This window comes from Marmota marmota, unplaced genomic scaffold (genome assembly GCF_001458135.2).
Source record: "Marmota marmota marmota unplaced genomic scaffold, marMar, whole genome shotgun sequence".
Classification (NCBI taxonomy): domain Eukaryota; kingdom Metazoa; phylum Chordata; class Mammalia; order Rodentia; family Sciuridae; genus Marmota; species Marmota marmota.
In genome coordinates, this window is record NW_026000101.1 from 11210351 (window position 1) to 11236495 (window position 26145).

General features: G+C 35.8%; 1 protein-coding gene across 2 annotated transcripts in view; it reads right to left on the reverse strand.

The window, feature by feature from the left end:
• The window catches only part of Plppr1 (phospholipid phosphatase related 1), a 57017-nt gene extending 31530 nt beyond the window's left edge, over positions 1–25487 (reverse strand). The window contains exons 1-2 of one of the 2 annotated variants that reach the window (XM_048783298.1): positions 25078–25487; positions 7829–7961 (exon numbers count right to left, since the gene is read on the reverse strand). In XM_048783298.1, coding sequence (XP_048639255.1) covers positions 7829–7961; positions 25078–25281 — 337 coding nt within the window. In that variant the 5' untranslated portion in view covers positions 25282–25487. The remainder of the gene's footprint in view (positions 1–7828; positions 7962–25077) is intronic. The other variant, XM_015492116.2, reaches the window with a different exon arrangement.
• Positions 25488–26145: the final 658 nt, after the last annotated feature.

The window sequence follows — 26145 nt, forward strand, 5'->3', positions numbered from 1 at the left end:
AAACAACTCATAAATTATAAGTAGATAATAGTTACTATTACAATTGAAGGAACTAGTTATAAATTAGTCATAAAATTATTTCCAAAAACTGATGAAAGAGTTAAGAAAACATCATTCTCAACACTTAAGACAAACATTTAACATCATTTGTTATTCATCCTTTGCATTAATAAAGCACCTTTTACAATTGGATCAGCTGTTTTTTTTAAATGCCCTGATAACCAAGTAAAAGATGTACTTCTTCTCCCCGCAAAGCATAAAATTACATGATTTCTTAACATAGTTTTAACTCAAGAAGAATGTCTCCTTTCTTTGCACTTTTGCAGGATAGCTCTTTGGTGTTTTCCCTCTCAAATGTCTGTCACCTTGTTAGTTTCCAAGTATCTGCTCCTTAATTTTGTTAGGTAGCGTGGGTCCAAACTCTGATTGGTAGAGAAGAAAACCCCTAAAAATTTGCCAGAAGCAATGATAACTTTAAAATATATGGAGAATGTGGATGCACAGGAGTCCAGAAAGTATGCCCTGGATACAAACCAAATGTGGAGACAGACAAGTGGTATCTACCAAGCAATCTAAAAACAGGAATATCAAAGTGTGCATTTTCAGAGTGTTTCCATAATTCCTCAAACATGCCCTTTCTGATTCTGTGTTTATAATTTTCTAATGCTGAAGCTGGCAATCTGAGTCCAACCCCATTCCCACCTCGAGACTTGCATAACTCTACCACCTCCATGCCAGGGGGCTGCCAGCCATGTTAGTGGTTAAAAGACACTAGTATAATGCTATTGCCCTCTGTTTGATGCATTTCCAGCCACTTTTATTATGTTCTAATGTAATAATTTAAGTAGTTTCTAAAATACACATTGATTTTTATTATTATTATAGAAAGCTTTGAAACTACCCTTTACTAACTGTTGAAAGTCATTTTAGAAGTTCAGATAGTAATTTGGCACCTCACTGTGCATAATTTTGTTATGAACTATTTTGTAGAGCAAAAATATTCAGAACTTTTGGGAAAATCTTTAAACTAAACTTGTTTTCTTAAAATCTTTATCAGTAGTTCTTAACTAAAGGTGATCTTGTTCCCAGGGGACATTTTGCAATGATTGAGGACATTTTGATTGACACTAGTGGAGGAGGAGATGCTATTGGCATCTGGTTTGTGGAGGTCAAAGATGCTGCTAAACTTCCTACAGTGCACAAAGGACAGTACTCTACTCCTATACAAAAAATAATTATATGGGCTGAAGTGTCAATAGTGGTGAGAATGAGGAACATGGATTTATGGCAATTAAGTGCCAAGAATTTGCATTGGCTAAACTGTGAAGTGCTAGAGACCTTATGAGCCCAGCTTCTAAGTACTGGTTCTGGGGAGGATCCTCAGAAAATGATCAATAAAGTCTCATACGATTCAGTAACATTCCCCTTGATAATTAGGGTAAGCTCTAGGATCCTGGGCTAGTCATCTGTTCCAGTTCTGTAACAATCTGGTTCGCTGAAAATGACATTCAAAAGGGAATAGATTCATTTTCTGCTCTGAGCAGAGCAATAAAAAACAGCCTCATCACAGCTTCTTGAGACCCGAGCAGAGGTTGCTCCCTGGCTAGTCTTTTAAACCAATCATGCCTCCCAGTTTTAGCATCCTTTCTCCCCTGTGTACTTGAACCCCACCCAAAATGGGAAGCACCAAATGCCTTAGGCTCAATTTCTGGTGGGTTGGCTGCTCATAGGGTCTAGAAACTGGGGTTCCGTTTCTTTCCCCCTAAGATCCTTCCTGGTTCTCTCCTGATTTATGTTCCAGAGCTTCAACTGACTGATACTGCTGAGTTCTAGAAATATCTCCATCTGCTGATAGGCCCTTGTCCTGCCTTCCGCTTCACATTTTTCTTTTATGGTCTATACTCATGATGCAGATACGGTGGCTTGGGTTTAGACTCACTAGGCAGGGAAAACCTTTTCAGTGAGCTCTTGGAGTTGGCCTACTTCCCTGGGCAGCTAGTTGGTTGGGAGCATCCCTATCTTGCTATCCAGTCACTGTCAACTTCTAGATAATTTTCATTGTATGACAGTCTCCTCTCCCCACTTAAAATGGCAAATCTGCCCCCACAAACTCCCTGTTTTATTTCTCTGGTTATTTTTCTCTGTAGCACATGTCTTCTAACAAGACACTATAATTTATTTGTTTACTGTCAGGTTTCCCCTGTTAGAAATTTTTCCTCGTTGAGTTTATATTCTATTTGGTTGACTAGTATATTCTCAATACATTAATGAGTGCCTAGCATAATAGTAGGTGCTCAATAAATTATTGAAGATTGAATGCAGACCCTCGCCTATATTTTAATTATAAATACTAATGCAAGTAGAAATAAACTGATTGAATCAAATAAAGTCTCTTTCAGATAAATTTAAATGACTTTCAACAGTGGAAAGGATTTTCTAGTTCTCTAAAAGGCTGACATTAAGCTTGTCTCAGGGCATCCATTCTTACAACCGTAAAACATCATGACCTTTGAAATTGCATTTAAAATATTCATGCTTCATTTAGACCACACTTAATTTATGGCAATTAATTAGTGTTACATGAATTAACTGTTTACCATGGCATTTTCTGTTCTGTCCAGTGCTACCTAATCCTTAGACTGACCTAAATGGCAAAGAATTTGCTTAGTATTTAATCAAATTTTTATTCGAAGTAACAATGGAACAACTCTGGGGTTTCAAATGAAAAGGCCATAATAAATAGCTTCTGGATGACAGATTATTTTAGGTGTTAATAGATCCTTCTATATGGCAAACACACCAAAAAAAAAAAAAGACCCTCATCAAATTCTAATGCTTTCAATTCATTACCTTTTGATATTAAATCAGTTATTGTTTAATAATTGTCAAATACAAGAATAGGTTTATTCAAGTATATTTGAATGAACAGAATTTAACTGAACTTCATAAGCTTTTGGAAAAAATGACTTTCTTATTTAAGTCTTTACTGCTGAAAAGGGAATGCCAGTTCATCTCTCCCGAGAACTTAAATCTGCAGATTGGTATTGCCATCAAGTGTATTGACATGGAATAAGAAGGGAAATGAGGGAAAGTAGTCTAAGTACATGTCAGTAACTTGATATTTGTTTTTTAGAAACGTTGGTTGAATTTGTTACTTCAGTCAGTCCCTTTCCTCCCTTCCCACATCCATGTAAACATAATGTAAGAAGACCCAATGGTTTAGAAGAGGATTTAAACTATGAGGGTTTATACATAAAACATGGGAGAAGAGGTGTCCTTTTAATGCAAATCTTAGGTGTACTTATTGTTGGATTTGTGAATCAGAGGAATTTGGTCAGGATTAAGACAATTAGCATTTGCTAACAGAGGGCTTAATTTGAATGTTTTCTCTTTGATTTAGCTTTTCTTTCCATTTTACCACTTAAAATTTATTTTGGAACTTTGAGGTGAGGCAGGGCTATCCCTTCAAGTCTAGGACAAGAATGTGAGAGCCCAGGTGCCACTTTTAGCTCTCTTTCGGACACTGAAGTTTCCATTAGAGAACTTGACCATCTTCCTGGAGAGCTGAAAGTCTTTATCTTATTACCTACCATTTTTATTTTGTTAATATTTAGATTTTCTGATATTTAAAATTATATATATTCATCATTTAAAAAACAGAAATTATAAAATAATGAAAAAGAAAAAAATCTCACATTATCTGGAAAATAAATGTTCACTCATTATTCTAAAACTCAGAAATAATAACAGTTAACTTTTAGCGTACAGCCCTTAAGTCTCTCTTCTGTGGAACACACAAACATACAGTTATTTAATGATGTATCCTTCTTATGTTTAGGAATAATTATAGAAAAATTTGACTAACATTATAACAGGAATATTCTCCCTCCATTATACATTCTTTTTTTTTTTTTAAAGAGAGTGAGAGAGGAGAGAGAGAGAGAGAATTTTAATATTTTTTTTTTTTTAGTTATCGGCGGATACAACATCTTTGTTTTGTATGTGGTGCTGAGGATCGAACCTGGGCCGCACGCATGCCAGGCGAGCGCTCTACCACTTGAGCCACATCCCCAGCCCCCATTATACATTCTTAATACCATTTTTTTGAGATTGCAACTTATGTTGGCAGCATTATTTTTTAAAAAATTGTACTAGATATTTTTGATTTTTATGATAACAATATTTTAATTCATACAATTAATTTACATCTCTGTTTCCATAGGGTACATTATTTGAAACTGAATTTTAAGGTAAAAAAAATTGTCTTTAAGGCTATTGAAATACATTCTCAAATTGCAATACAGAAAGGGCATATCAACTTATCTTACCAGAACTGTATTAGAATCCCAGGTTTGTTTTTTTTTCATCCTTGGCAGCATAAACATTATTTTCTTTAAAAGTATTTCGCTAATCCATTGGTCTTTTTTGCAATGTGAAGCTGATTGTATTTGTTGGGAAAAACTATTTGTAATGGATTCTAGAATAATTATGTAAACTGCAAGAGAAAAGTCATGCCATTTCAACTTAATTAGAATAGTTATCTGAAATAGTTGTCATTTTCCAATGCCAATTGCATAGTATGTATTTTGGTGGCTACTGGGCTAGAAAAATAGACTATTAAGCTCTTTACAATAACATCCCTAATATACATTTTGATTACCACCTTATTTTTTTATTTTAATTTCTGCCAAAGGAAACATTTCCATTTAAAGGGTCTTTACTCCTTGTAGTACATTTTCTTCCTTCTATGAAGAAAAATCAATCTGTAGTCACCCAGAAACAGTAAGTTGTCCTTGAGAGACCCTTCCCCATCCTTCTACTCTGACCCTCCTATATAAAAAATCAGAGTAGACTTCAGGCCTTCCCCTTAGAAAACTGCCTTATTTGTGCATTTTAATTTCCTAGAAGTAAGTTGAAGATTGGTAATAAAGGTAATTAAAAAAGGAGGCAAGTGAATATTTAAGAATCAGCATTTAGCAGCTTCTCTTTGCTCTTTGCTTGTTCAAAAAATACAAAATAAAATCCTATATTTATTAAAAATCTATGTGCCAGGCACACTTCTATATGCTATTGTTAGAGAGTGAAGAATATACAGTCTGTTCTCCAAGGGATTACAATTTATTAGGAATAATAGGCTTAATTATGCATTCTAATGTGTTAGGTACTTATAAACAATGTAGGTGCAAGGCTCTCTGGGGGCCTGGAAGATGAGGTAGCTAGCTGTCTGTAGGGGCAAACAGATAATGTTTAAGTAGTGTTCTGAAGGATGACTAGGATCTGTCCAGATTTTATGGTAAAGGTGTGGCAATGGAACACCAGGAATCCATTAAAAAGTTTTAGGCAGGAACAATACCAGGAATCCATTGAAAAGTTTTAGACAAAGAAATGACTTATCTAAATTTTTGCTTAAGAAAGATTAATAGCTGCAAGACGAGCAATGCATGGTATTTTTGTGGGGTTGATGTGAATGGAACTAAGTCACAGGACAAAATGTAGGAAGATTGCTTAAAAGGGCAAGAAGTTTTAATGGCCTGAATCAGTGTTTTTCAAACTTTAGTGTGCATCAGAATCACCTGGAAACTTGTTAAAACATATATTATCAGGCTCAATCCCCAGAGTTTTTGATTCAGTAGGTATGGGATGAGGCCTCAGAATTTGCATTTATAAGAACTTCCCAGATGGCTTAGGTGTCTCCCAGGTTTTCTACACTAGCAATCAGGCAGATCCTCTTGTCATAAAACAAGAGGAAAAGCATTAAGCAAATAACTTTTTACCCATCAATGCCCCTTGCCTTCCAGTGCTGTTTTTTCTTCCCCAAGGTTGATGCTACCTGCTGGCTATCCCTTTCTTATGAGCATTATTTCATGATGCTGATACCTAACTGATCTATTTGAATGCCTCTGCTTTGGGCTTTCTGCATTCAGCTTTCTATTAGCGTACAACAGACCCCAAAGGACTAGCGTGTCATCAATTATGAATGTGGGAATTTGATGTTTCTCCAAGGTGACAAATTTCTATTTAACCTTGATGGTCCTGAAACTCTGCTCAATGCATTGTTTGTGTGGGAGGATAGTGCACCCCAATAGGCAACCCGGAGGGTTCATTTTGGGGTAATTAGGGTCTCTGAATCCTCAGTGAACAAAGACTTGCTTTGGCTAAGCATACAGGCCTACATAAATGGCAAATCAAATGCCAGTTAAAATTTTTATTCTTTGGACCCTGTTCCCAGCTAGGGTGTGATTTTTCTTTGCCAAGGAAAAATAACAATGACTTTCTAAAGATAATTTCTATTTAATTCTAATCTAATAACCCTCTGAATAACTTGTTTAATTACATGTGCAGGAAGCACATCAGATGGTGAGCACAATCTGCTTTCTTTAATGAATTATGTACATGCATATGCATCCGTGCACACATACATTCCTTGGGAGAAATTACTATACCTCATTTTCTACCAGATTCTTCATCTGTACAATGAGAACCATAAAATATCTTACAGGATGTTGTGCGGGGAGTAAACAAAATAATGTGTATAAATTGTCTAGTTCAGCATTCGGTATAATAAATATTCTTTTCTCTCCTTTTCTTCCCCATGGATGATTTGTTATCTAGCCAATCTGGTGGTAAGTGATCTGACTCTGGACATTTTGAAAGGAGCCATGGTTTGAAACGGGTAACCTAGACAGTAGTGGCATCATTTTGATCAGGGTATCACAATGAGCCAATTGCAGTCCTCTATAGTATGCAAAAACTTTTCAGAAAATATCATTAGTCAATTCTTAGGACTATTTTAATGTTAAGGGTTGTTTCTTCTACATTGATTTTCTTGGACTGCCCACTCTACTACTTTCCTCATTTTCATTTTATTTGGAGACATTATTGCATATTTGGTTTTGGTGTGGTCATCTGCTCATGGATGAGAGCATTCAACCCTTTCCTATAACAGTGGAAAACAGTGGGATGGGGGTGGAAATAAAGATTATCCAAAGGGTCGAGTGTATACTATATATCTGGTCTCAGTTCTATGTGTACCAAATGGCACCTTGGCTTGTTTAAATACCAGACACGTTACAGCTTGGGAGTTTTACTGTGGCTCCCAGGAAGATCCAACCAGTAGATAATTGCCAGATTTCATTAGAACACAATAATAATTATTATTTATTAAGTATTTATTTTGTAGGAACTCTGAAATACCTTTATTTCTACCTGTGCTCATACATATATTCCCATATGTATGATCATTACCAAAGCACCCTGGGATTTTTTTTCAATAAAAGTCCTAGAAGGAGGGATATAGAACATTTTTAAAAATTATTTCTTCTCATAAACACTAATAAAAGTATTTCTTTCCAACTTTGGAAAGGCATTGTTTTCAAGACCCTAATGGATTAGATTTTAACCCTTTGTTAAATTTCCCACATTTAAAAAAACCCCACTGGATAGAAAATCTTAATCAGGAAATTTGATTATTTCTAAATTAATTTATTAGTATTCCCTCTTCTACCTGTTGCCTCACCCATCTAACGGGTATATGTCAATATCCAATCAATATTGAAATATATGTCCAGGGAAAATTCAGATAAATGTTTTATGGAGAAAAGCAACTTTAAAACCATTTCTAAGACAATAAGTGCCACTTTATTTCATGGGTCAAAGATTCAACTTGGCACTAGGGGAAGACTCCATTTCTGTCCTTCCTGGATAATCCCAAAGCAGCCCTTGCTTTTAGTTGAAAGTTCCATAGCTTAGATTGTTTTTTCCAAATGTGTTCAAGTTTAATAAGTTTTACCTATACACAAGGGCTGGCCCAGCAGGCTCCTGTACTCACCTATGAATCTGATGATCCTTCTGACTAAGGGGTTCAGGTAACAGCATTCTCCAGTCAAAATTGTTTTCTCCTGGGCAATCAGGGATTCCCTTGTTGACTTTATGAAATACATGGATATCTCACCAATAAAAATCTGGGGAAGGAATATTTAAGAAATGTCAAGCTAGAGAGTTGTTTAAGAGACCAAAAATATATTTTTGAGGTTTCACAATTTTTTTAAAAGATACTATGTTAGAGAGGTGGGAAGTTAGATAGTAGTTTACATTTAATTCTTCAAAAGAATTAGAGAAAGTAATATTTGATAATTTCAGAGAGTCCAGGACATAATATTAAAGTCTAAGGTCATATAAAACATTAAAATAACAAATTGTAATAGAATTTATGATAAGGATTATGCTGGAATTGAATTTCTAACTCAGTGTGTGCATTGCAATAATGAAAAATGATTCACACAGCCAATGTGCCCAAGTAGGCATTATATACACATATCACAATAAATTATTACTTCATAATTTAAAAGAACTATCACCATTTACATTATAAATCCTTGTTTGATCATCATGTTTGCCTGATACATTTCTCCTACTCTGAAAAGGTTGTTACTTCTTGATATGGTACTTATCTTTTACCTTGAAATAATGTGATACCATTTAAATCATAATACCTTTACATGGTTATAAGCTCCTTGATGGCAAAATCCACAGCCTACATTTTTAAAACTATCCTTATAGCACTCAGAACAGTATGTTCTTATTTGAAACAAGGAATTGGCATGGGGCAAGTTTTAGCAAATGCTGACACCGCCATAACTAAAGACTGAGATCCATCAATGAAGAATGAAACTTAATAATGACCACCACCTATTGAATACTGGATGTCAGGCACTTTTTAGCACAGTTACATGCTCACAAGATACCTAGTGTAGGTGTAATTACCTTTGCTTTCCTGGCGAGGAATAAAAGCTCAGTAAAGTAATTGACCCTCCAAAACATACAGATGGCACAAGGGAGCACTGGGACTGGTATCCAGGTCAACCAATACCAATCCAAACCTTACACTTCTCAGTATGTTACCCACCATTTTGATTTTCCTAATCATAATTTCAACACTTCTCCAAAAGAATATGGTTTTATAGATATTTTTCTTTCTCTCCATAGATCTGTGATTTTAGAGAAAATTCATCAATGTTGTAAGAATTCCCATGCCTTATTTTCTCTTGCTACTATGGACTAATTTGATGTATAAAGATGATAACATCATGAAAATGCACAAGGGTAAATTAAAATTTCAAAACTGGAATCATCTCTGAGTGGTTTTCCATCCCTTCATGGGTGAGAAACCTAAGGGTTTCAGGGACTTGGCCACACACTTCAGTGTCTGAAGCAGCTCTAGAATGTGGCCAGAGGCTCTATTTCCACTACACTACTCTACCTCATACCTTAACATCATGAGTCTTTCTATGGTTAAAGGATACTGCATTTAACATACTTTGCTTTTGGTGTCCTCAATATTAAGTCCAAATTCAAATATTTGTATTGAGTCACTACTATGTACAAATGTAGTGGTGAACTGTGAGGCTGGTTTTTCTTGGCTTCAAAGCTGGGTTTGTGACTTACTATTTCTAATGATCTTGGATGCACTATATAAGCTTTCTATACCTTAGCTGTCTTATCTGTATAATCAAGATAATACTTTTAGGTTTAATTGAGTATATATATATACATGTATCTATATATGCATACATGTATCTATATATGCATACATTATATGTGTATGTATGCATATAGGTGATTGTATTTATACATATGAATCATATAGAACTGTGCCTGGAACATAATATGCACTATAGGAGGAGTCGAAGTTGTTATTGTTAAATCAATAACCAGTGAATCAATGTCATCATCATTATTTCTATTAAGTACTGTGCTAGGACACTGGTGAGGCAGATTCCAAGATGAATAAAAGACCCTCCATAATCTAGTAGGAACATACACACACACACACAAGATCTTGTAAAATCAGACAGGTTGTGTCTTACATACATTACAAAGGCAATGTAGAAAGAAGCCAAGCCTCCCGGGTAGGAGGGATATCTCTGCTTTGGGAGAGCCAGGTTTCCTCTAGTCAGTTTTCATTCCTAATGCCATATGTACTTCCTGGCTAGAAGACGCTGCTGCCTGTTATATATTTATAATATGCTGTCTTTATTTACAAGAGTGCCTTTCACCTCCTCTGCCAAGAGCACTATCCAGAACACTAGTGGTTTTATGCTATCACATGGAAAAAAACGTCAATTTGTCCCTAAAAAAAAAATTCTGAACTTCTTTAGTCTCCATTTGAGGGCCAAATATTTGTATTTTTCCCCTACTCCCTGCCCAGAACCTAGAAAATGGTTAGTTCTAAAATAAATAAATAAATAAATAAATAAATTCTATTTATAAGGGAAGAAAATAAGATTGAACATTTTATGTGGCCTAGAGGATGCTTGCTGTCTCACAGGCCACAGGTCCTGATATCCTGTAGCTCAGTAAGACCTTTGCATGTCTCCTTGATTCACAATCTGCCTCCCTAGAGATATTTTAAATCTGGATGGTGTGACCTTGAAATGAACAGTGATAGTCCAAACTGTCATTAGAGAGAAAATGGGGAAGGAAGAGAAGACAAAGAACCATTTAAAAATAGAAAAGTCATTAAACCTACAGGTTTAGATGATTGTGATGGTTAAAAAAAATCCAATTAATTATTTTGTTTAAAAAATTTTAGTAGTTACATTTAGCCTAATGATAAATTTGTTAGGATGTCTTAGCCAGATTAAATATATTATATATATATATATATTAATTAGTTTTTAACTAAATAAATTGGTCTCTTTAGATCTGAAGACCGTGCCTTAGAGTTCTGGCATACTGTAAAAAGTGAAAAGACTTTCTGGGCTTGGAATATTCTGGTCAGCAGTGACCCCAGCAGAGAGGGCAAGGATGTATAGAAAAATATGGCACCAGGGGGCCAAATCAAAGAAGTACACCAGGGAGGGCCAGTGAGGTCAAAGATATAGGCCCAGCCATAGGTGGTCTGCAGGTGAGATAGTGCCTCAGTACTGGCACAGAGAGAGCCAAGCAAGTCAGAACTTGGGTGGCAAGAAGAAATACTCAGAATTCACAGGCAACGACCCAGCATGGGTCACCGTGTCAGGCAGATGTCTAGAAATGGTTGTGCAGAGTTAGAAATACTTTGGGCTCAACACCCTTAGAATTCACAATGAAATGTTGCTCTGTCATGTAAAAATATTTGTATACCTTCAAAAGCTCATCTCTAAGACACATTTCTTTCATTATAAGATGCTAAGAAACTTTCTTTGTCCCTGTGAATATGCATTACTATTCTGAGTGAACAGTTGTGGATAAACTCACACATTTGCTCAGGTAAATGGAATAGTATTTCCTTCAGGGAGGTTTCCTTGGTCTTACAGAGCAGATGAGCTATTCTTATTGTACATTAATCTTTTAATTTGTTTTTCTTTTCTAGGCCTTGTCACAAATAATCACATTGTTTTTCTTAGTTATGGTATGTCTTGTCTGTTTTATTTATATTCAGTTGTATCCTAGGGCCTAACCTAATATAAAGTACACAGTAGTTGCTTAATGTTAATGAATTAAGCATATCATATTAACATAGATCCTTTAAAATACAGGCTTAACAAATCATACTATAAAAAAGAAAAAATTATTTATATCATTTATATTTCTAGATCCAATGGAAAATGTCACTGCCTTTGTTGATTCCTTTGCTGGGCTCCCTCAGGAAAAGGGAGACCCCATCTTGCTGCTGCCATGGCAAATTATATAGCTCTCTAGCCTGACATCTACCCATTAGTTGCAATTATTGTTTTATGCCACTCTCATTTGACTGTAAGATTCTTGAGGGAAGAACATTTGTCATTTCTTGTATAGTGGCCAGAACAGGGCCTGGTTTATAGTAGGTTCAGTTAATATTGTTGAATAAATAAAAGTATGAATCTTTAAACAACCTACTGATCGAGATAACTTTTAAGGTTTAATTTCCCTGAAAATGAATACTTGATAAAATTTCCAATATATATCAGAAATTACAGAATTTTTGTTATATTCCTAAGAATAAATAAATACCAGGGACTAAATACAAAGTGTGCTATCTCTTTAATATTAAAGTGGGGACAGTCTTGTAACTGAGCCCTCAACCTGTGAGCAGATCTATCTGGTGCTATCTCCAGGAAGAAAGTATCAGAATTGAGTTATATTATAGAATGAGCACTTGGTATCTGCTAGAGAATTGCTTGTGGTGGGGAATATCCCAACACATCTTGTGTCAGAAGTAGTGTGTTGAGTGACTGTGTAAGAGAATAGGAAAAAAAAATATTTTTTTTCCTTTAGAAATGTCATGGAAATTATACATGCATAAGAAGCAAACCAGGGAAATGGGATGGAGAATAATGAATGCATGAGAATAAATAATAAGTGAACATTGTTCACCATTGCCATTTCAAAAGTCCAAAACATTCTTCCTCTATAGGAAAGATGGTATGTAAATTCTGGAAGTTCTCCATTCAGTGAATCTATGCACTGTTCACACAAGGTGGCAAGAAAGCAAATAGGTTGTGTGTAGTTGTTCTACTCACTATCTGCATTAAAGCACAACAGAACTAAATTCACTCCAAGGTATACCAAGCTAAACAAAGAATATGAAGCAAAAGGGAATAAGTCCATCAGTAAAGTTCTAAGGCTGTCCTGTCATAGATGGTAAGTGATACAAAGATTGTATTGTCAGTCAACATTCAAACCAAATATGAGGTATGGAGAATAAGAGAAAAAAATCAGAGCGAGAGTATATTCTAATTTATATATCTAGTTACTGGCAATGCCTGGAATATATTAACAGATAATGAATGTTTGCATGAAAAATGAAGGAAGGAAGAGAAGGGAGGAGGAAGGAGATTGGTCATTTTATCATTTAAATGCATTGAGATTTCCTGGATTTTAGTAAAAACTGTGATGGATATGAAGGTTGCTGATGAATCAATTCTGGTCCCATATACTGATGAATGAGCTTTAGGGATATTCTGTTTTCCTGACCACACACAGGGTGGTTTCTCCATTCACTAGCCCTCTAGCATCATAGGTCCTGATTCTGCTTAGAGAATGGAAGACTGTGAAGATAAAGGTCTTCTTTCTGCCAGCTTTCAGACCACATTTGATGCTATTTTGCACATGGCGGCAGATTTGCAACTCTGATTTTGGCAATGGCTGAGTTCTTCCATCTGTACCTCGGCCATGCCACTCTGTCTCAATCTATCACTTTGCTCAGAGAGCAGCTGCAGCATGTGGGACTCTCCATGTATTTGGACATAGCTATCTTGCCTATTTAGGCCCTTCTGATTGTTGGCTAACAAACATCATATCAATCATGGAAAATAGAGTATCCTCCAGTGAGAATGGTCAAGGTCAAACTAGATCTGGCAATGAATGAACAGTAAATAAATTCCATTGGTGCATTTTTCACCCCCTGAGAATGCCAGCTACAGTCTTAAGTGACATATGGCCTTTTTAAAAAATTTTTATTGTTGGTTGTTCAAAACATTACATAGTTCTTGACATATCATATTTCACACTTTGATTCAAGTGGGTTATGAACTCCCATTTTTACCCCGTATACAGATTGCAGAATCACATCGGTTACACATCCACTGATTTACATATTGCCATACTAGTGTCTGTTGTATTCTGCTGACATATGGCCTTTTGATAATAAAAAAATATTATTATTAAATGATTTCACCAAGAAACCATTGCCCAAGCCTTGTCATGAGGAACTTCCATACTGGTTTTCCATTATGACTGTACTAATTTACATCCTCACTAAAAGAGTGCAAGAGTTCCCTTTTGTCCACATTCTTGCCAAAACTTTTATATTTTGGTAATAACCATCGTAACAAGTAATGTCTCATTGCTGTTTTAATTCATATTCATATTTAATTCATAAATCCCTGATAATTAATGATATTGAGCATATTTTCATGTAACTGTTGGCCATTTGTATGTCTTCTTTTGAGAAACATCTATTCAGGTCATTTGTCCATTTTTAATCAAGTTATTGTCTTATTGATTTCCTTATATATTTTAGATATTAATGGATATATAGTTTGTCAGAGCTTTCTCCAGTGCTGTATGTTGTCTTTTCTCTCTGTTGATTTTCTTTGCTGTGCAGAAGCTCTTTAGTTTGGTGTGATTTCATTTGTTTGCTTTTGCTTATGTTGCCTATAAATTTGTGGTCATCACCAAGAAATCATTGCCCAAGCCTTGTCATGAAGTTATCCCCCTGTTTCTTCTAGTCATTTCAGAGTTTTAGGTCTTACATTTAAGGCTTCAATCAGTCTTCAATCCATTTTGAATTCATTTTTGTGTATGGATGAGATGAGAGTCTAATTTCATTCTTCTGTATTTGGATATTCAATTTTCCCAACACCATTTATTGAAGAGACAATCATTTCCCCATTGTGTGTTCCCCTTTGTTAAAAAAAAATGGATTGGCTAAACTTGTGGATTTATTTTTGGGCTCTCTATTCTGTTCTATTGGTCTATGTGTTTGTTTTTATGTAAATACCATGCTACTTTGGTTACTAAAGCTTTGTGGAATATTTTGAAGTCAAGTAGTGTGGTGCCTATGGCTTTGTTCTATTCTGCTCAAGACTGCATTCATCAGTGGGTGGTTGGGGTTGTAGCTCAGTGGTAGAGTGCTTGTCTAGCATGTGTGAGGCACTGAGTTTGATTCTCAGCATCGCATTAAATACATACATACATACATACAAACCCATCAATAATTTAAAAAAAAGATTGCTTTTATCATTTCAGGTCTTTTTTGGTTCCATATGAACTTTAGGATAGTGTTTTCTATTTCTTTGAAGAATGTCACTGGTACAGGGCTAGGCATTGAATTGAACCTATAGGTTGCTTTGGGTAGTAAAAACACTTTTATAATATTCTCCCCATTCATGAACATGGGATATCTTTCTATTTAGTGTCATTTCCATTTCTTTCATTAATGTGTTAGTTTCCTTGGTTAATTTTTTCACTAAGTCATCTACTTTTTGTAGTTATTGTAAATAGGATTATTGTAAGTAGGATTATTTTCTTGATTTCTGAAATGCTGATTTTTATGTTTATTTTATGTCCTCCAACTTTATTGAATTTGATTATTAATTCTAACATTTTTTGTGGCATCTTTAGGGTTTTCTATATATAAGATAATGTTGTATGTAAACAGGCACAGATTAACATCTTCTTTCCCAATTTGGATGCATTTTATTTCTTTTTGTTGCCTAACTGCTCTAGCTAGAATTCTAGTACTATTTTGAATGGAAGTGATGAGATGGGGTATATGTCTTTTTCCAGATATAAACAGCTTTCAAATTTTCCCTGTTGAGTATGTTGTTAGCTGTGAATTTGTCATATATAGCTTTTATTGTATTGTTTTCTGAGGATTTTTAAAGAATGTCCAAAATTTTGTCAAGTGCTTTCTCTGTGTTAAGATCATATGATTTTTGTCTTTTATTAATGTGATGCATCACATTTGTTGATTTACATATGTCAAACCATCCTTATATTCCTGGGATGAAATTCATTTTATTTTTGTTATGTTTTTATTAGAGCATTACAATTATATACAACAATGGGGTTCATTGTGATGAATTCAGCTTTCTGACATTTTGTTGAAGATTTTTGCATCTAAACATAGATATTGGCCTCCAGTTTTCTTTCTTTGTAATGTCTTTTCTGGTTTAGGAATCAGGGTGATTCTGGCTTTATAAAATAAGTTTGCAAATATTACATCCTCTCTAGTCATTTGGAATAGCTTGTACATTTGGTATTAGATCTTGGTTAAATGTTTATATTTTTTAACAATGAAAACATCTAGTCTTAGGCTTTTCTTTAATAACAAACTTTTTATTACCAATTCAATCTCCTTATTATTTTGTGTTCATACTTTTTATTTCTTCATAATTCAATCTTTGGGGATTATGTGTGTCAAGGAATTTATCCATTTTTTCTGAGTTATCCAATTTGTTGTCATAATAGTCTCTAGTGATCCTTTTATTTCTGCTGTGTTAGTTGTAATGTCCCCTTTTCCATCCTTCTCTTTGAGGATCCCTTCTTTTTCCTTTGATTTCTAACTAAATGTTTGTAACTTTTATTTATCTTTTCAAAAAAGTGATAACCAACTCTTAAGTTTTGTTGATCTTTTCTATTTTTCTAGTTTCTATTTCATTAATTTCTCTGATTGTTATAATATTATTTCCTTCTTCATGCTGTTTAGGTTTAGCTTGCTCTTGTTTTCTTTTGGTTCCTTAAGGTACAACATTATGTTGTTTATTTGATATCTTTCTTCTTTGTTTATGTATATACTTACAGCTATAAACTTCATTCTTATGGAATGCAGAATAGTGGTTCTGAGTTTTAATATGTGATGTTTTTCATTATTGTTTGTCTAGAAAAAAATTTAAATTTCTATTTTCTTTACTGACCCATTGGCTATTCTGGAGGGTGTGCTTAATTTTTATGTATTCATGAATTTTCTGAAGTTCCTCATCTTATTGATTTTATGGGTTCATATCAAATGTTTTAACTTAGCACAATGATATAATTTCAATCTTCTTAACTTTGTTAAGAATTCCTTTGTGGCCCATCTAGAGATTTTGGGCAGGTCAGGACCACTGAAATTGTGGCACTGGGATGCGTAAAACCTGGTGAAGCTATGGTCTGCCTGCCACTGAGGGCTTCCGGATGCTGGAGCCACTGAAGTTGGCCTGGTGGTGGGTGGTACAGACCAGATCAAGTTTGCATTGCAAACCTAAAGTTTGGGGTTGAGATGTGTCCAGAAGGTCAGTCTTTGGACACTGGCGTCATGAAAGCCTTCCTGGTGTTGGGTTTTACTGCAACAAGGTTGGCAGTAGGGTAAAATGCAAAACCCTGTTCTTACTTCCCTCTCTTTCCATCAAGTGGTTGATATCTCTCTCTATGCTGTAAAACCTAGGATTTGAGAGGGATGATGCAGGTAATGTAAAACCTGTCCTTCCTGCCCTCTTCAATGTATCTTCTACTACTATACCAATCAGATTTCCTTTGATTTTTTTTTTTGTGTGTGTGTGCATGAAGGTATTTTTGTGTGTGGATATTTTAGATTAATGTTTCTGTTGGGGGGATGGTCACAAGAGAGTTCTACTCTACTCTTGTTCCACCCCTCCCCTTCATAAATGTTTTATAGAAGGAATGGCAAGTGATAACAGATATAAATGAAAAACTTAGGGAATGGTTTTTAGATTTCAAAAGATAAAGAGCCTGTATCAAAAACAAGTCAATGGAAGATATAATTCAAATTTCAAGGGGATTTTGCTGCATGTTATATGGGGTCGCCATTAGAAAGGAAATTCCTAGTATATACATTTTGACTGCATACATGGGCTAGTTGATGTTTCCTGAATGTGGGCCTTTGAATTGAAAATCTAGCTCTCTCGTTTCTTAATTAGAGTTTGAACCTTTTTGATCCTCAGTTTTTCTTTATTTCATGGCTTGAACTTAGTTTTGACTATATCAGAGATTTATTGAGAAGATTAAAAAGCTGATATAAAAGCATCTATAGATGTTCAATGAATGTTTGCTTTCTTCATTTCCTGGCCTATTTATGCAAGAATATATGTTGAAGTGGTCGGAAGAAATCATTGTGCCTAGTCCTGGTGAAAGGGCACATGGCTAGCTTGGATTTACACCTATCTAGACATATGATCTTGGACCAGTTGCCTCTTTGGGTCTCAGTTTCTCATTTTTCACACAAAAGCTGGACTAGAAGACCTGTAAGGTGATTTTTTTCTTTCTTTTTTTTTGCTCCAACACTTTGGTCTTTTTTGTAGAGGCTGACAAGAGAGGGCTTATTAAGGGAAGCTGAAATCACATAATTATACTTCAATCTTAATTCAGTTATTTAAAATCTCCAGGGCTACCATGATTTCTTCAATATTGTTTCCTTCAGCCATCATTCATTTCTATAATCCTGTGGAACTTTATTCTCACCAGGTAATCTTTCCTGAAAGTAAAGCCTACCTTATAGTCATCATGTCTCTTGCTATCTCTGTCACTTTTTTTTTTTTTTAAGAATACAAACAGCAGAGGCTGGTGATGAATTTTGCTCTGTGTCTGATACTGTGAAGAAGAGGAGAAGGTTCTTTATATACCTCCCCCAACAGTGGCTTCAGAGCTCTCATCTCAGATTTTTATATGCTTAGTTTTCTCCCCTGAAGGTTCCTATCATCATGAGCATTCCCAAGAAAGTTTTTGTTGTAGATTTTTTTTTAAAGTGACCCAGGCAATTTTAGAAATGCACACTCTACTGCCAGTCCTGACTGCTAACATTTCCTGCTTGTCTTTAATCTTTCCTGATATGTGCCATTGACAGCCCCAGGTCTGCAGAGAAGTTCTGGTTCCCTTACTTGCTGAGCTTTGGTTATTCCAAGAGTTCTTGACTTCTGCTTTATCACACATAGATACAGATGATGGACCTCTGCTCTTGATGATTCCTATACTTTTCAAAGCACAAGGCTTGAATGACATTATTTGCAATGATAGCATTTTGAAATTTGAATAACTCAGTAAATGGGATAATACTGGAGCCTTCCTACTGTTATTAATCCAAAGGCTGCTCAGAAAGCTCTCTTCAGTTAAACTTGATATAAACAGAGCACTAAAGTGGTATTATGCATTTCTAAAGCATAGTGTTCTCTTTTAAGATTTTTTTTATGGGTAGGGAATACAAGAGAAATAGAAATTTAAAATAAGTCAGCTAAAATATTGCTCTCAGTGAAAAGTAAGATGGATTTTAATCATCAAGTAGATTGACTATCACATATTTTTGGGCAACAGTATCTTTTCAAGAAACTCTAGAATGTTTTCCTTTCAGATGATAATTGAGAAGCTAAGAAAAAATGATACCAGGTAAAAATAAATAATATAAAAATTATCAAGTTTATTAACATAACATTTGAATCACCATTAGAAGGGATATCTTTTAGGTTGGAAGCATGTCTCTTTATGGAGTAGTGTTAGGCATTACTAATCTGCAGTGTGGAGAGAATAGTTTATTTATTTAATGCTTTTTAATCCATAAAAATTAATGGAGATATCTATAAGTCTTTGGGGGAAAAAAAGTACCTGGAAGATTGAGTATATTAGCAACAAAGAAGCTGTAGTCATGGTAATTTTTTTTTCTTTTAAAAAAGAAGTCATGTGATAATGTACAAAAGGGGGAAAGATATGAATTAAAATGTTAAAAAGAGTTTCAACAGACGAGCTTGTTCAGCCTGGAAGAGGCAAATGAGGAGGGCGCACAAGGCCCTACAATGTCTCCTTCACTTGGGCAGCTGTGTCCCTCGTCAGTTAGCCAACAGGCTTGCACTACCGAGTCCACTTCATGATTTGTATTGTGCTCTTACATTTGCTGCAAGAGCTAACAGCCTAGAAATTCCCAAATGAAGATTCACAACTCCTTCCAAATTGTTCCTTTCTATCCCATTTTGTGTGTGTCTCTTCCTTTCCTAGGAAATTCCTGATAAGCCTCATATATGTGCATGCTAGCATGCAAACTGTGTGCTATTTCAGTCCTCTTGGGCTGGGAATCAAATGCTCTACTGCTTCCATACTAAATACTCCCCTGTCACTTCATTTAAGGCCAAGAAAAAGGTTTAATAGCTATTTTCTCAGGCCTTGTGCTGCTGGGACTGAGACAATATAAGGGCAAATCAGATTCTCTGCTGAGTAAATCCTCTTATCCAAACAGGTTCTCTTCCCTTGACTCTTGAGTATGTGAGTTTATTCAGCAAGCCCAAGGCAGTAGTTATCCCAGCTTTCCAGGTGGTTAGGAAAAAAGTGACTTCTGCTGACTTCTTTGAAGTGCAGTCCAATACTTTTGGCTAAATAGTTCTGGGTATAGTAAGTCCTCCATGCTCTAACCTTTCCTCAAGATCCAGGACAGCAGTGGCTTTGGCCCTGTGCAGTTTATCCCATGTGGCCCTGATGCATTTTGATGCTAATATTTTCTGACAGCAAAGCACAAAAGGAGAAATAGAAAGTGACAGGTCAAACAGGAGACTTTTTCCCTCATGGCTTTCCTGCACATCCCTGCAGTTGAGAATGGGGTTGTTAATGCCCATCAACAGAGACCCAGAGCAGTGAAGGGTGCTTGGTTATGCCATTGTTAATGTGCTTGAGGATGCACAGGAAACCAAGGACAAGTCCAGGATGAGGTCCTTTTGACACTTACCATTAGTTAGTAGTGCAGAAATCACCCAAGAGGACCCCTTCTTTCATTATACTAGAGAGATTAGGAAAAATAGTTTTAAGGAGGAATTAAAATACACAGTTATGTGAAATACTCTACCAGGCACAGAACTGCAAAACTGAACTCTGGAGAGTAAACCGAGAGTTGAGAATCTAACATGTTCTTTTTTCATTTCTCATGAGTTCTGAGAATTGGAAGGATCTTGGAAATAGTTAGCCTGATCCCTCTTTTATGTAAAGATGAGGAAACTGAGCCCACAGGGAGAAGGACTTACCAAGGGTTACACAATAACTGGCAGGATGTTGGCAGACCAGCCTTCTTCAGAAGGATGACTTTATGGTGAGGACAATGAAGGCACACACTCTGAAACAGGGGTGTGGATGGAGGTAGGTGCTAGGGATGAGTGATATAGTGGCCCAACAGAGGCTGCTCTTGGACAAGCTGTGTGTTTCCGAGGTGGGGCAGAAATGAACACAGCTCCTTGCTGTCAGGAAATTTCCCTGAACATCAGAAGAGTTCTACATTCTGTCCTGCTGCTTTTAATTTATAGTTAGTCTTGAATAAAGATCAAGCACCATCAGCAGGGGTGCAAGGCTCTCCACCATTAACTGTCAGCTGTAATCAGCTCCGGTTCCTAGTCATGCTTCTCATTTGGGGAGAAAATAAAAGTGGAACCAAATGGGTGGCTGCCTGTCTGAATGTGTACAGAACTAGTTGGAACCTTCAGCAACTCATTGAACGTTGTCTCAATATTCTCCTCTAAAAAATGAAGGGAGATGAACCACACACTGTATTCTTTAAAATGTTCCTTTTCCATTCACTGGGCTGATGTGAGGATCTGTTAGGTGATGACTGCAGAATATATGCAAATTATAAGATGTTATTACCATCACCCAAAATGTATTCATTTATGGGGTACTTCTCAGGACATATTTTAGGGGCTTGTTAGCATGATTTGTTACACATTTTTTCACCCAGAGAATCAGAGGAATGGAGGGTTAAATCAGGGTTTCCCAATTGAGAGCTGGAGAGGAACTGCAGGCTCTCAAAGACCTAGTGTAAGCTCTGTGCACTATCCTCTGACCATATGCCCTTGGTTTCCATTGGAACATTTTAATTTGTGTCATTTGGGAAAATAGATCAATGGTTGGGGCAGAATCAAAAGTTGTAGCCTGGAGAAGAATTTCTGATGAAAATCTTCGAGTGACAAAAGACCTAGTGTTTTTGCCTAAAGATAAAATTCTTTACAAAGTCCCGTTTTTCTATTTTTTTTTTTTGCTTATTAGAATTCCCATTTTCAAGCTTTATTAAAAATTTTGTCACTTCTTAACTAGACAAAAGAACTAGAGAATACAATTTATTTTTAAAATTACCTTTTGATTTTAAAATACTATGCACTCATGGATTTGCAAAGAAAATATATAAAAGAAAAAAATTAATACACTAATATTCAGAGATAACAGTTGAAAATGCTTAGTTTTTTTTTTTTTGGTCTTTTTATATGGACTTGAAATTACATTTCTAACACCCACAAGGTATCTTTGTAGGGTCTCTTAAATATTTAAACCCACAAATATCCACAGGCTACATTAGGAGCTGCTCTCCTGGAGAGGAGACGCAACTTCCAGCAGAGCAGTATAGCACAGGTGTGTAGGGACTACAACGCATTAGAGAATGCAAAAGTCACCTGGCTTAATAGCTGGGTGTCCAATGGAGTCAACACATGGTGGTGCCATGCCATAGACGTAGTTTTTGGGGTCCCACAGTGGACACAATGGTAACTAAAACTGGGAATAATAGCTCTCTGAGAACAGATGTAATTCACCCATATAGGGTCAATTTTACCTAGTGACATGGTAAATACAGATCATTTTCTCAGGCAGGAAATTAAGAAATGGTCAGATTCTCTGACCAAAAAGAAATATTTTACCCATAATTCATTTTTTTGGTGTTTTAAAAAAGATGAAATTATGAGCATGTTCCAACACAATTTAAGGTGTTTGAAATATGTGTTTAACCAGTCCTTCAGTATTGTGTACTAAGCTAGTTTCACATATTTTGCTATTAAAATTATTGTTGAGATGAAAATACCTATGTACAAATCTTTGTATAAAACTCTGATTATTTCCATTCCCTAGATTTATGTTAAGGAAACAATGACTAGGTCTGAAATTTATAAAGCTTTTAAGACATCTTTGACAAGCTACTCTTCAGAAAAATAGACTAGAATTTGTATGAAACTATGTTCTTTTAAAATATCTGCTGATTTTATACTAAGAAAGTTCTGTATCTTTAAAAATTATGGGTTTTTGTGACTGCTGATAAGTTTAGAAGTGCTTATATGAAGTCTACTAATTGTTAAGTGGCTATTCTTGTTCTTTCTTATTTTTACTTTGGAAAGCTTACCTTTTACTTATTAAGGATATTTATATTTGAATCTCATCTACTGTAAACTTTTTCAGTCTTTATTTACCTTTCTTTTGATACAAATTTTTATTTTTAGGTAGACAAATCTTCATATTCTTTTTTTATATGCTTATATCAACATTCCTGAGATTCTTTGTACTACCGAGGGTATTTTTTTTTGTGGGAATTATACCGACTTTCCAAGTGTTGGAAATCGATATTTTTGTTTGCAAATATGCATTGAAAAGCTTTCCTTTTTTTTTTTTTTTTTTTTTTTTTTTTTTTTAGGATCTGGAACATTTTATATAGTTTGGGATTTTTCATTCCTTAAAAGTGTGGTGGAAGTTATTCAACAGCTATGTAGGTTTAGTACAATTTTTGAGATAGAATGACATTCTACATATGTCTAAAATTTATTGTTCATCTGTTCAGCTTTGCTACATAACTTTCTATGAAAATAATATATACTAAAAATGCCTTAAAATTATCAATTTTATTGAGATGTAAGCATTTATGGGCACAGAATTGTACATACAATTTAAGTAGAAATGTAGCATAGATTTTGACAGGATTCTTTTTTTCTTATATATTCTTTTCTTTAATATAAGAAAGACAGAAGTTAAAAATAGCTAAACTAGCCAGGGATTTTTTACTTTATCTTTCAAAGAATTAGCTTCTAATTTTATTTAATAATTCTATTGTTACGATTCTAATTTTCTGTTCACAATTCTTATTAATCTGTTTCCCTCTTTTTTTAAATGGAAAAAGTCTCTACAATTACAAAAATAATTATAGAAGAATCTAGACAATGATAAGTGATGTTTTCCTCTCCTTCCCTGGATTACTCATATGCACATCTGAATACACAGGAAAATAATGCTTATGAGACAGGAAGAAACTGCCTCTGATTCTAGGCAGAACCCAGTCTGGTTTCCTGGTTTTACCTAGGGTGTGAAGTGTGTTGACTTGTGTGGTAATGGAAGCATGTCTTCTAAGCTTTCTCTTATTCCTTAGGCAGTAAGAAAGGATAAGGTAAGAGGGCTGGAGAGTTTAGTCTCCTTCTGGCCAGGGTCCCCCTCTTGGTACTTTAGAATAGGGCAGAAGAGGTACTGTGGGCATTCTCAGTGGAATCTCATTCTCTTCCACTGGAGAAAGTGTGGTCTGAAATCCAAAAGAGGGCAAAAAATAGTATCCAGCCAGGATCTTTGTTCCATACTCTTTATCATTTAGTACATGCCAAGCACTACATTAAGTCATTTTTAAGCCCCATGATAACTAATAAGACAACCAGTCAATTATTCCCATTTTGTATGGGAGGGATCACTATGGTGACTTGTCCAAAGTCACACAGCCAGGATATAATCCAGTGATGTTGGACTGTAAAGCCCATGTTCTTAACCCTGATAGATCATGTCCCAGCCTCTCAATGCTCTCTTGAATCCCTACAGCATACTCTTATCATTTCAGGGGGAGCTTTTGTGAGCCTGGGATCAATGATCCAAATGAATTTGTAGTTTTGTGACTCATTATGTCTATATTATTTGCCCTCAAAATTATATTCCCCTTTCCCATGCTTTAACATGGAAAAAATTGCCTTGAAAATGATACTTGAACTGAATGTCCAAGCAGTGGGGACACTCCTCAGCATGCCAGTTCATTTAATCCCCCAAAGAGTAGAGGGTACGTAGAGGGGAGGTGGGAGAGTTGGGGGTGGCAGCTATTAGAAAAGATGAAATGGTGCTGAGATGATGCCCCAACTAATCTGACCTTGTAACATATTTAGACACAGAAATGCTTACTTTAAAACTCACAAAAATCTCATTTTAAAAAATTAATATCTTAGTGTTAAATGATTGGTCTACAAGCTTTATGCTCTTGAAGCGGTCTCCCTTGAGGTTTGCCTGGCCAAGTTTTTGCTTGAGAGAGAGAAAAGGAAATAAAAGTAGAGTTGTAACTGAATTGAATGTGATGTAAGGTGAACAGATCCAACAGTGGATCAGAGAAAATTTTGGTCAAGGGATTTCTCTTATCTCTAGCCCCTCTGGAAGTTCAAACTACACAGCAGGAGATACTGGCCAGGGGAATTCTATTCCACTCTGATCTGAGTCTTTCTTTATATCCATGCCAGCACTTACAGTCAGGGTCTCTTCTGAATACACACAGCTGTACATTTTTTCAAGTACACAGAAGTTGTTCTGAACCTGTTAGCTAATCGTGCCTGTTGATTTATGACATTCACACGTGCTTTAAAAAAATACAAATTTTAAAATCCAGATACTAAAAAGTAAAAGCCACCTAGAAAAGACAAGACCTGTTTTCATGAGAGATTTTACACAAAGCTCCATTCACTCTGTCTTGGCTGGAACAGGATATCACTGATAAGGCTGTTGGTGAGTGCCCAGGAAGAGAGGAAAGAGGAGAAAGAGCAGGCAGGAAATATTCTTTGGTATCTGGCAATAAAGAAGAATGTCTATTTCTATACTTACAATCACAGTTGGGGTGGCAGCCAGCACGCAATAGAGCACCAGAGGGGTGATGAAGCTCTCTTCCTCTGTCCCTGGGTAAGGCTTCATTAAGTCTCCATCCTGACAGAAGAATCCTTGAATATGCACCTGAAAAGTGTCAGTGCATTCGAAGTAGTAGGCAAGCAGCACTGTCCCAGCCATGATGACAAGCTGAAAATACAGCATGGCCACACAGAGACATTAGCAGGGCTTCGGAGCAGCACGCATCCCTTAGAGCACACTCCCTCCATCACCCGGCGGCTCTCCTGGTTTTGGTATTGGCAAGTGTGTGCGTGCCTGGCTCAGCGTGCTCTGGGAGTGTGTGCTTTCTTGTCTGCCTGGTAACATCTGTTGTAGAAACCTTCCAGCAAATAATACACAGCTCCCATCTGAAAGGCAGGCCACAGCCAGGCTTGTGAAGACGCCCAGCTTCTGTTGCTACACTCTCTCAGTGTGCATGGGAACCAAGGCAATGTTTCCACTCAGGACAGAGGTGAAGAGTTAAAGGGCATGGAGTCAATAGCAAGATGCAGATGTGAGATCTGTTCATCAGAAATTTCATAACAGGCTAGAGGTAGACTTACCTTATAAAACATTAGAGGCAGATAAATCAGGAATGAATGAGTGAGCGAATGAACAGAAAAGGAAAGTTTAAGGCCTACAAAGGTAAAGAAAAAATTTCAGAACCATCTCCTAAATTATGAGCAGCTGTTCAATATCAGTCATAACTTTTAATCATTTTCAAAACAGTTTTGCTTTTATTCCAAAATGCTTTTGACCAGTAACCAAAAATATATCTGATGATCATATTTAAATGTCTTTCCTAAGGTTTAGGCACACTTATCCTTTCATTTTGATACTAATTGCCTAGAAAGTCACTGAAGTTTGGCTATAGATTTTAATAGGTATGTGGAATTGAAGGCATAGGGAAATGCAGCATTTTTTTTTCTCCTCATCTATATTTGGAAAACACCAAAATGTCAAGAAAGAGACAAAGGCAGATAGAAAACAAGTCTTTGAGGTTACAAAATTGTAGAACCTTAAGCCAAA